At 42.7% G+C, this 12,782-nt stretch overlaps 2 protein-coding genes across 2 annotated transcripts; both read left to right on the top strand.

Annotated features, from left to right (window-relative positions):
• The first annotated feature begins 1,417 nt into the window (after window positions 1–1,417).
• On the top strand, window positions 1,418–5,898 carry LOC137234862 (protein hu-li tai shao-like). The gene is made up of 2 exons (XM_067758225.1): window positions 1,418–1,520; window positions 5,204–5,898. The coding sequence occupies exons 1-2, from the start codon at window positions 1,418–1,420 to the stop codon at window positions 5,896–5,898; spliced, it is 798 nt and encodes a 265-aa protein (XP_067614326.1).
• A 43-nt stretch (window positions 5,899–5,941) lies between these two features.
• On the top strand, window positions 5,942–8,536 carry LOC137234861 (serine/threonine-protein phosphatase 1 regulatory subunit 10-like). Its single transcript, XM_067758224.1, is given in 2 exon segments — window positions 5,942–5,945; window positions 6,024–8,536. Coding segments are annotated over 2 exon segments (2,517 nt in total).
• The last annotated feature ends 4,246 nt before the right edge of the window (window positions 8,537–12,782 follow it).

The following is a 12,782-nucleotide window of genomic DNA, read 5'->3' as shown; positions in this document are numbered from 1 at the left end:
ACTTTTCGCGACCTGTTCACGGCAATATATATAAACAATTCTAGTTTGAAAGGGGTGGAAAAGTTATTCCATCTCAACAACAAAACGCAGGACGAAGCAAAAGATATCGTAAAGAAATGCCCTCTCACAAATGAAGGTTTCGAGATGGCCTGGAAAAACTTGTGTGAAAGATACGAAAACAAACGTATCTTAGTTAACACACAACTACAAATTTTATTTAACTTAAAAAAGGTAGAAAGTGAGTGTGGCAGTTCAATAAAAAAGCTGCAAAATGATATAAATAATTGTATTTCGTCCCTCAAATGCCACAAAATTGACACTTCCAATTGGGATGCAATCCTGACCTATCTATGCTCAACCAAGTTACCAGAGAGCACGCTGGCTCTTTGGGAGCAAAGTATAGACCATAAAATGGACATATCCAAGTGGGAGGATATGGATAAATTCCTGTCTAATCGGTTTCAGACACTTGAAACAGTGTCTGGTTTTACAGGGCATGCCACTTCGAAAGTGCAAAAACCAAACGCGTCGCGACAATCGTCAGACCCCCCTACGAAAAGACTTGGTGCTTTTCAAACGAAAGTATCCAAGCAAACAATAAAATCAATTTGTAAAATGTGTAAATCCCCTGAACACAGATTACGCAACTGTTCACGCTTCGGCGAATTAACCCCAGTAGAAAGGATTAAATTTATAAAATCCACAAGTGGCTGCCTGAATTGCTTATCCCCAGGACACACCGTGACGAAGTGCACCAGTTCCTACAACTGTTCCAAATGCCACTCTCGTCACCACACGCTCCTGCATGCGGATACATCTCAGCACACGGCTGTCCGCAATCCTTTCAAAGATGCGGATAACATCCCAACAACTTCGGCACAGGCGCGACAATCTGCGAACCAGAATGTAAAATCCTGTCATGCCAATTCCAGCACAGGCGTGCTATTAGGAACTGCTCGCGTACACATTCGCCATAATGGTACCGACTTCTCCGCACGGGCATTAATTGATTCAGGGTCTGAATGTTCCTTTATAACTGAAAGACTGAAACGCAGAATCAATTTGCCAGCGAGAAAAATGCATGCCCAAGTTTCAGGCATCACAAATGCGGTGTCAGCTCAGGTGAAAGAGGCATCCAAAATTGAATTACGTTCACCAGTGGATGCCTGCTTCAGCCTGACTACACCCGTTCTAGTCCTAGCCAAACTCACTGGGAATCTTCCATCCTGCCATATCAACGCCATGACTATGCAGGCATTCCCAGACTTGGTGTTGGCAGACAAGAGGTTCTACATCAACGAAGACGGAGACCTCATACTTGGAGGAGACATATATCCCCAAATTATACTGAGCGGTCTGAAAAAGAATGTACTAAATACACTTTTGGCCAAAGAGACAGAGTCCAACGAAGAGCATCATGTCATTTTATAACGAGGTTGCATTGGACAATCAATTAAAAGCTTTCTGGGAAGTAGAAAATGTCCCCAAAAATAAAATGCTTAATGAAGAAGAAAGGTATTGTGAGCAGCTGTTTAAGGAAACGACAAAACGTGATGAAAATGGGAGGTATACCGTTTCGCTACAATTCAGGCTGCATTACCCTGAGAATATTAAATTAGGACCGTCCCTAAAGCGCGCATGTTCACAATTCTTCAGAAATGAGGGACGATTACTGAAAAACCAAGAGTTAGGGAAAGAATATGTTCGGGTGTTATCCGAATACGAAACGCTTGGACATATGAGAAAAATCAAAAACAACATTCCATCCGACGATTCCGATAGTTATTTCCTGCCCCACCACGCCGTTGTAAAAGCGGAATGTACCACTAACAAAGTGCGTGTCGTCATCAACGCGTCAAGTCCGACAGCAAATGGCATTAGTCTAAACGACATACTCCACCCAGGTCCAGTGCTCCAAGCAGACTTGCCTATTTTAATTCTACGTTGGAGACTGTACCGCTTTGTCTTTAATAGTGACATAGAAAAGATGTATAGGCAAATTTGGGTGACCGATAATCACGCCAAATTTCAAAGAATTGTCCACCGAACATCCCCCAACGAACCCATCAGTCTTTACGAACTAAAGACTGTCACCTTTGGTGTAAACTGCGCCCCCTACCTCGCGATACGGTCACTTCTACAATTGGCTGATGATGTAGAAAATACCCACCCAATAGCATCGGGTATATTACGCGAAAGTATGTATGTCGACGACGTTTTATCTGGAGGGCATACAATAGCGTCAACTATCAAAGCAAGAAACGAGATTCGCGATGCATTACACTCAGCTGGCTTTCCATTGCGCAAGTGGACATCAAATTGTGAGGAAATCCTTCAGGACATCCCCAAAACGGATCTACTCAGCGAGGACTTCCTAGCGTTCGAAGAGGCTAGCTCGGTGAAGGCGCTCGGAATACGATGGAACGCGCATTCAGACATGTTTTACTTCACCGCAGGAGTTTTAGAGAGTGGCAAGAACATCACCAAACGCGTAATCCTATCCGCTATAGCCAAACTTTTCGACCCTTTAGGCTGGCTTGCACCAATGGTCATAGTGGCAAAAATACTAATGCAGCATATCTGGTTAGAGGGCACCGGGTGGGACGAACCTGTCTCCCCAACTACCTTAGAACGGTGGGAAAATTTCACCCAACACTATAACGAAATAGATAACATTAGGATACCGCGATGGGTAAATTTTACGCCCGAGGACGACATCGAAATACATGGTTTTTGCGATGCATCGGAAAAGGCATATGCAGCAGCAATCTACATGCGCGTAAAAAGGGATGATAAAATTTTCCCAAATCTCTTGCTAGCCAAAACCCGAGTAGCCCCAGTGAAAACCATCTCACTACCACGTTTAGAACTTTGCGGCGCTGTGCTGCTCGCAGAAATCATGGAGTAAATATTCCGAAACATTCATTTGGGACCAGCAAAAGTTCACCTCTGGACGGATTCAACCATCGTACTCGCATGGATAAGAAAGCCGCCCTGCTCCTGGTCAACCTTCGTCGCACACCGCATCACTAAGATCACCGATATGGTCGGTAGCAAGGACTGGCTTCACGTGGACTCGGAATCTAATCCAGCGGATCTAGGAAGCAGAGGACTACTTGCATCAGAGTTGGTCAACAATTCGTTGTGGTGGCAGGGACCTTCTTGGCTGCAAGAAAACAATTCCCACTGGCCAGCACAAGAGACCGAAAACAAAACGTCCGTTGAGGAGAAGAGGGCACAAACATATGCCACGACAAGGGTAGATCATGTAGATATTCTCGACCGTTTTTCAAATTTACCCAGGGCTTTGAAGGTTCTATCCTATGTTAGGAGATTTTATAAACGAACTCACCCAAAAACTAAAGCAATTTTCCACGAAAGGTCGTGTATAATCTCAGCCGATGAGATTAAGGCAACGACTCAAGCATTAATACGAGTCTGCCAGAAACAATTTTACGGGACAGAATATTTAAAATTGAAAAATAGGGAACCTATCGATCGAAAGAGTGAAATACTGTCACTCAACCCATATATCGACAAAGATGATATTATTAGAAGAGGGGGGCGTCTCGGGGCTTCAAAGGACATGTCATACAATGAGCGTCATCCGATCATCTTGCCTTACAATTGTAGGCTGTCTCGCCTTACCGTTATGATGGCTCATCATGACTCCCTTCATGGCGAGAACCACCTCATGCTCCGTCTCATCCGAACCCAATACTGGATACCGAATATCAATACCATGATCAGAGCCATCATCCACAATTGCAAAACCTGCATTATTCACCGAAAGCAGGCACAGTCCCAACTTATGGGGACCCTTCCCTGCGAGCGGACTACTTTTACCCGCGCGTTCACCAATACCGGGGTAGACTTTGCAGGGCCTTTCGACATGAAAAGCTACCGCGGTAGGGGATGTCGACTGTCAAAAGGCTACGTATGCCTTTTCGTCTGTTTTTCCACTAAGGCCATCCACTTAGAAGCCACTAGTGACCTTAGTACCCCAGGCTTCCTCGCGGCCTTTTCGCGTTTTATCGCGAGAAGAGGATGTCCGAAGAACATCTACTCCGACAATGGTACGAACTTTGTCGGAGCTTCCAGATCTCTACGATCGAAATTCAAAGCCTTTCTGGCCGAAAGCCGAGACAAAACAGTCTCAAAGTACAACCATCAAGCATTAAGCTGGCATTTTATTCCCGCCGCTGCTCCACATATGGGCGGCTTGTGGGAGGCGGGAGTGAAGAGCTTCAAAAGCCACTTCAAAAAGATCGCATCTCCCCATAAGTACACCATGGAGGAGTTCCAAACCATTTTGTGCAGCATTGAGGCGTGCCTCAACTCGCGCCCACTCAGTCCAGAGCCGAATGACCCAACGGATCTGGAACCACTAACCCCAGGACATTTCCTAACGGGCAGCCACCTACTGGCTCCGCCAGAACCAGATGCTAGTGACAGCGCTGCCTCGATGATAAATCGGTGGCAGAAACCCAAAGCCCTCCATCATACTTTCTGCAAGCGATGGAAGGTGGAATATCTATCCGAACTTCAAAAACGAGTGAAGTGGAAGCATCCCAAAGAAAATATACACGTGGGAGATCTAGTTGTCATCAAAGAGGACAACTTATCTCCCAACGAATGGAGGTTAGGCAGAGTCGTCAACGTACACCCCGGCGAAGATAACCGAGTACGTGTAGTCGACCTCATAACCGAGAAGGATCAAGTCAGACGACCTTTGGTCAAACTGATCCTTCTTCCCACGGAGATAGATTGTGCGAGGACCAAAAGCTTCGCTTAACAATCCCCCCGTTCCTCCACATCCCTCCGTTCAAAAAAAAATAAAATTCTATTTTTTCATTTTTCAAAAAAAAACCATCCCACTCACTCGTTATTCCATAACGAGTATACCAGCAAAGCCTTTACGCAGACCCTCGGTCTGCCACAGAACACAAAGGCACTAGGCCCATAATCTTTTTTAAATTTTCAAAATTTCAAAACCCAGCGCTCGCCCACCGAGGCCAATCAACCACCCTAATGCAGATCCCCATCTGCCACAAAACACTTATTTTTAATTTTCAAAACCAAACCCCATTTCACTCACTCACCCCGAGCGAGGACAACAGAACCCTAACGCAGACTCAGGGTCTGCCACGGAACGCAGATGCACTCAGCCAAAGGAACGAGGCCAAGCAATAACCTAACGCAGATTCGATATCTGCCACAAATCCAAAAGAATTTAAACGCAGACAGCCATTGATTAAAGATAATCGACGGGCTGATAAAATATCCGCAGGTCCACAATCACACATACTCGAGGGTGTTACATGGGACGAAGCTAATCGTATTAACGAGGCCACCGTTTCACCAGCTGGCGATCATGTCGTGCTAATGGGCGCCGCCTCCAAGGGAATCATACAACGTGGCTATCAACATAATGCGGCCGTTTATAAAGCACCATATGCTAAGAATCCATTCGATAATGTAACCGATGATGAATTGAATGAATATAAGCGCACGGTAGAACGTAAAAAGAGCATTCATGGTGAATATACCGATACTGATTTCTCCGAATCAGAGCCACTGAGTTCGATGCCGATCTCAGCACCACAACAAACGAAACAAACAACAATCACACCTGCCGCAGTTAGTCAATCGGCACAAGAAGAGGTTTCAGAACACCAAGTAATGAGAATACAAACTCAGCAAGCGCCAATTCCAAGCCAACACGAAGTAGTGCTGAGCGATGCTACCAGCTACCAAAATTATACATTATTGGCAGCAAAAACATCAACACAAATTCATAAAAATTATAACCACCATCTTCAATCATACAAAACTTTTTCAACACAAAAATATTCTACACTGTTGAATAATTTTGAAAAGTATGGGAGATTGGCGTAAAAATATGACTTTTTTTATAATTCCACTGCAACACAGAAGAGACATGAGTTCGTCATCTTCAATGTTTGGATGATACATAAAATAGAAATATTTCCCCATTGTACATATCCACTGCCGGCAGATAGGTGTCCAGAGCAAAAATAGATCATCTTCGACTTCATCATCATCCAAGCCTTTGTCAAGCTCAAACGAAAAGCATCGAGATAAGGATAAATCTTTGTCCTCAACTTCATCATCATCGTTGTCAACAAATAAGGAAAAAGAAAAGGAGCGTGAAAAAGAAACTCAAGCTGAGAAAGATAAAGAAACTATTGCCAAGTTAGTGCCACCTTCCATAGATAAACTTGGTCCCATTCCAAAGAAACCAAAAGATGAAAATGAATCTGCTGACTCAGCGAAGCCAACTTCAATAACAATACCCTCGAAGAAGGCTTCGATGTCTATTGAAATAAGACGTGATTCAGAAAAGGCAAAAACTGTCAAAACCTATAAATCACAATTTCGTTCACATGGCTTAACTGAGGAAGCGCCACCACCACCATGGCGCAAAGGCATAAAGAAACCAATATCTGCTACATCAGCACCAGGTACGGTCATACCGGCAAGCTTACCTTCATCGCTGAAGCGGCCATCACCACCACCTACCAGTGTCGCCGATTCGCCAACACTTAAGAAATCCAAGATCGATATCAATAATCTGACTGTGGCAAATGAGAAACCTGGCGCTATCAAATTAATTGCACCAAAGAAAATTCAAACACTCGTCGAGACAAATCTCTTCTCTGATGCTCTCTCGGCGGCGACAGGACCTAAAAAAGTAACAAAACGTAAACGCTCCATTACACAATCACCTGTATAAAACAAAGACGGTGAACCAGGAACACCCACCAGTCCCGACGCTCAAAAGGTGACTCCTTTGAAATTTTATCAAGACACATTGGATGAACATTCGAAGGGAGAAGACAAATCCGATGATAGCAAAGAGCATAACAAGTCAGAAGATTCAGATGGAGCCGATAAAGGTGGAAATAGCACTGATGATGACGACGATATTCCATTAAAGAAGGTTAAAGAAGATATTGAACAAAAGGTGTTGCGTGAACAAAAGGCGGCGGATGAAAGTGCCAATAAAACAAATAGCGGTGCCGGCACCGATACGGGCACTGGCACCAATCCTGATTCTACTGACACCAGCAACACAACTACTAACGTCGTCGGCGACTCAGTCGATATCACCGGCAGTAGTGATGCGGAGGAAGATGCCACTGCCAAATCAATTAAAGTGTCCGACGGAGATGAAGTACCTAAACCACCCGGACCTGGTTGTGGTCCGAACGGACCACCAGGTGTACTAATGCTACATAGACGTAAAGGTCCAAAAAAGAAGTTAACGTGGCGCGCACAGGAGCACCTCGAGCAAATACGCTACTTTGAGCTGGACGAAAATGAGCGCGTAAATGTTACAAAGCCTCAATCTTTTATGGATATGAAGAATTTGGAACGCTATAGCGAACGCGATGCCATTAATATTGCGCGACGCGGTTTCACACATGAGGATAATATGCGTCCGCAAACTGAATGGCGTCTACCGCTTATCGAAGTCGATAGTGTACCACCGCATCCAAATGGTAATCAATCGAAACAACGTAAGGTGCAAGCCGAGCGTGAACAAACAACATTGCGTGCACTATACTTCACACACAGCATGATACCTGATTCGCCCGCGGAAGCTGAACTGGAACCACATTTCTCCTACGACATACCAGTCATACCACTTGAAGATATAACTGGCAATCCAGATGCGGTAAGCGATTATACAAACATGCCATGGCCCGAGCCGAAAAGTTCACCCAAATACGCGGAAAGTAATCTCTCCAATACCGGACTTGCTGCTGGTGGCAAAATGACAAATTCACAAGTAAATTCTTCAACTGCAAACAATGTGAATCCATATCCCGGATTTATGCCACAATATGCCGGAGCTGCCACAAACAATATGCTGGCAGCGCAAATGCAAATGCCACGTCCAGTACCAGCAGTAGGAGCAGCAGCGGCTGCAGCAGCTGCTGTTGGCGGAGGACAACTGCCACCAGTTTGGCCGGGCGGCAACATCAATGGTGCTTTAGCAATGGGTGCAATGACTGCAAACGCAGTACAACAACAAAACTTATTAGGTCCATTCGGTCCACCGGCATGTAATGCGCCACCATGGCAGCTGCATTCAGGCGGCCCACAATGTGGGCCAGGGCCTGGTGCGTTCAATAATGGACCCAGCTTTGGGCCAATGGGCATGATGGGGCCGCGTGTTATGCCACCAAATATGACATCGGCAAATGCTTTTGAACGCAATAATATGAGTAATAGCAGACATCACAATAGTAACAGCAATATCAATCAAAGTCGAAACAACAATGGAGGGAATTGGCGTACAGGCTCCAGTTTTCAAGACAACAACAGTAGTAGTGGTGGTGGTGGTGGCGGCAACTTGCGCTCAGGCGGTGGTGGAAGGCACAGTCGTAAGGGAGGTGGCAGCAGAGACAGAGATTTAAACAGCGGCTTATGTAAAGCTTTTATGCGCGGTCACTGTCGTCTAGGCAAATCCTGCAAATATATACATCCAAAAAGCAAACGCATATAGGAATCGCCAGAATCTTCTGATGATGAAGATTCAGTAACGATATCGCGTAAACACTGTGTTAGCGGCAACAAATCGAAATACAAACGTACTATCTAAGGGGTCATGAATGAAATCGTGAAATTGAAAAATAAATTGCTGCGTAACGATCTGAGATCGTGGTTACCTGATTGTTGCCCGTAAGTCAAGAAGTTCTTCACAGGCTGCTCTGCACGTCGCCGGCCGCTTGAAAAGAGACCAGCTTGTATTCTCACGGCATTGGTGTGCTGCTGGTGCCTGCCAAATATGGCAAGCCCATGTAATGTAAATGGAATTAATTATTTTCTAATTTCTATGAAATATTATGGATATAATTATTAGACGTACATACATATTTATAAAATATGTATATACAATATTTTTTCACTTGCAAAAAAAATTGTGTTATCGGTAAATCCAAATGAGTTATTCATAACCGTTACCAGCAAGGCCAGGACAAATACCGGGCCCCTTACGTAAGAAACCCTTTCTCCACACTAAGTCAGCGGACCGTCTTAATGTTTGTAGACATTTTTTCTTCTTTAAAAATCAAATATGATTTAGCTAGTAAATATACTGCGCCTGGAGCACCATAACACCAATGGACCAAGCGTTTATCACGGCCACTTTTAAGATCTTCCAGTGCTACAGGGAAATTACCTTCATTGTCCTGAAGAGTTAAGAAGAAATCTATTGAGCGTTTAATATCACGCCGTTCTGCACTAGGTGCCGATATGGTGTCTGTACGAAACCACGGACTATCTAACACGGGGAACGTTTAGCTGCATTTGGATAATTACGTCTACTCATGGAAATATGCCATCCAAATTTACATCTGAAAAGAAAAAAAAAAAAAGAAGAAAAATTTATTGATTAATAAAAAGAAATATATTAATAATCAAATTCCCAATTTATGAAGCACTTACCTTTTTGTCTCGATATGCGTACGCACGCCTCGCGCTCTAGGAGATGAAAGAAAACGCAACGGGAAAAAATCGTACGATGTCATCCCGTTGTCCCAATTCATGGGAGTTTCCATTCAATATACGTATGTGTGTATGAATATTCCCGAGCATTTTTTTTTTCTCTTTTTTGTCTTTGCTGCCGGTAAATATCTACCAGTACGCGAACCTTTTAAGAGGAAAATGTTGGTAGACACAAAAAAAATGAAAATAGTAGTAGTTGGTAATTTTTACCAAGAAAACAACAGCTACCGTTCATATTTGTACCAAACAATTATTAATGTATTGTAAAACAAATAACACGCATTTCAAGGAAATGACACCTTTAAAACACGTAAACAAGACAAAATTACATGTACCTTTGTATATATCTACATAGCTTATGCCTATACGATACTCACTTTTTTCCTGTATCGTGAGTGTGAAATACTGACAAACATGTACCAAAACGTCTAATCACAGCAAGAATATTCCCAAGTACCCAAAATACTGCCACCAAATAACCGATTTCGGCATGTTATCGTTTACGTAAAACTTTTTATTTTCGTTTAAATTATTCACGAAAAAAAAAACTGAGAAAAATAGCGCAGAAAATATTTGCTATATTATCTTATCAAAAATTCATTTCTTGTTTAAAGTTGTTCACAAATTTTTTAAAAAATTGACGGATTTTAATCATTATCCCCTCCTAATGTTAGTTGGGTGGGCTTGGCAATTAGACACTTTAAAAATGATCGCCGTATACGTTTTCAGTGCGAAAATACTGAAATATTGGTAGAATCTAAATTTTGGTAGCAGAAGACGTAGACGTAGTAGAAAATGCAAAAGGGTTCAAAAAGGTAGGTCAATCTGTTGTGTTAAAGTATTTATGGCAAGTAGTAGAAAAAGGAAGTAATTCATTTTGACATTTGTTCTTAGGATCTATGAGTATATATCTACATTACAGGGTTGTAATAAATGGTACAAAGTGCATGAGTATCTAAAACTGAAATAGAGTATCGTTCCTTTACAACACCCTTCCTGAACGACTATTTTCTTTATTGCTCATGCATTTTGCATATTATATGTAATAAAGTACGAAAATTTGCGAAGTAAACCAATTTTGATAGCGAACTGCTCCAGCTTCGTAGAAGGAACGCCCTTTGTTAAGATGTCTGCGACCATCTCCTTTGTTGACAAATATTTTAGTTGAATTTGCTTAAGTTCGATTGAGTGACGAACGAATTTAGATTTTATGTCTACGTGTTTAGTTCGGGGCGAATACGAGTTATTTGATGCTACTTGGATGGCACTTTTGTTATCGCAAAACAAAATCATTGAATTCTCATGTATTGGGGTTAACTCGGCTTCTAGGCGCTTAAGCCAAATCGACTCTTGGATGGCTGCTACTATAGACATGAATTCCGCTTCTGTACTTGATAGCGCGATTGTCTTTTGCCTCTTGGTATTCCACGATATAGCAGCTGATTGAAAAATAAATGTATAACCGGTGGTAGAACGCCGGTCGTCAGTGTCCCCAGCCCAGTCTGCATCACAGTACCCTGTTATGTTATCGTCACACTTTGTGTACACTAAACCCTTTTCGATTGTGCCTTTCAGATACCGCATGACACGCTTGGCAGCTTCCCAATGAGCCCTTCCTGGATTTGTAGTATACCTGCTTAGGACATTGACAGCGTAACAAATATCCGGTCTAGTGATTTGAGCCGCAAAAAGTAAACAGCCCACTGCCTGCATGTACGGAACTTTTGACATGTCTTGTTTAGCTTTGTCGTTCGATGGCGACATATTATACGATAGTTTTTGGTTGCAATCTATTGGTGTTGAAGTTGGGTTACAGTCGCGCATGCCAAAGCGCTCCAATATATCTAATATATACTGTGCCTGATCAATTTTTACGAAATTTTCACCACGGCTTATTCTAATACCCAATATATTTGTTGCTATACCCAAATCCTTCATTTTAAATTTCTTTGAAAGATTTTCTTTGATAGATTGCAGCCTGTCTGGTGCATTTGACATAATTAATACGTCATCAACGTAAATTGCAATAAATAACATATTACCATCAGATATATTAAAATATATACATTGGTCAACATCGCTTCTAGTGAGTCCCATATTCAATAACTCTTGATTGAGAGTGTCATTCCAGACAAGCCCCGATTGTTTGAGACCATAAATTGATTTTAATAATTTACACACCTTACCTGACCCATCATTGAAACCCTGGGGCTGTTGCATGAACACCTCTTCTTTTAATGTTCCATTCAGGTAGGCGGAAACTGCGTCCATCTGATGTATAACCATATCGTATTTGACTGCCAATGCTATTAAGAACCGTATGGACTCGTATCTCACCACAGGAGCGAATGTTTCAAAATAGTCGATGCCTTCTTTTTGCGCGCAGCCTTTTGCTACCAGTCTGGCTTTTCTGCATAATGGAGCATCATTCTTTGTTTTATATACCCACATGGATTGAATTGCCTTTTTATCGGGTAGCAGATCGACGAGCGTCCATGTATTGTTTGCCAACAACGAATTTATTTCAATTTGCATTGCATCTTGCCACTCATTTGAGTTGGTAGAAGATAGTGCTTCTTTAAATGTTTCCGGATCATTTGATACGAAAGCGCATAAGTTATGCGACACTGCTTCCTTCTTTGCAATCCTTTCGGAACGACGAACTTGATCAACGTTTTGCTCTTTTTCTTCATCGTGGCTTGCGATATCAATAGAGTCATGATAATCGTCATCAGAATCCGTATCACCATCAACTGGTGTCAACTCACCACCACTTTCATCAACTGTTGTCAATTCACCACCACTTTCATCCTCTCCTGAATTGACATCGTTTACATGGCTAAGATCCAATAGATATTTGTCATTGACGTTATGTTTATTTTGTGTTTCTAAAAACACAACATCTCTGCTAATGACAATTTTTTTATTGGTTGGGTTGAACAACCTGTATGCCTTGCTTTCAGAGCTATAACCTACCATGATACATTCTATCGATTTTTGGCTTAGTTTGTGCCGTTTCTCGTTTGGAATATGAACCATAGCGGTAGATCCAAAGACTCGTAAGTGCTTTAGTACTGGCTTTCTTCCGGACCAGATCTCATTAGGGCTACGATTATCGCCTCTACACGGTACAAGATTCGTCAAATAGGCAGCGGTTACAGCGGCTTCCGCCCAAAAACGTTCATCCAAACCACTATCGATCAGCATGCAGCGAATCCGCTCTACTAACGTGCGGTTCATTCTTT

Source organism: Eurosta solidaginis, chromosome X, assembly GCF_040869045.1.
Source record: "Eurosta solidaginis isolate ZX-2024a chromosome X, ASM4086904v1, whole genome shotgun sequence".
Classification (NCBI taxonomy): Eukaryota; Metazoa; Arthropoda; class Insecta; order Diptera; family Tephritidae; genus Eurosta; species Eurosta solidaginis.
The sequence above is the reverse complement of the archived record's forward strand: the minus strand, read 5'-3'. Positions and strand labels throughout refer to the sequence as shown.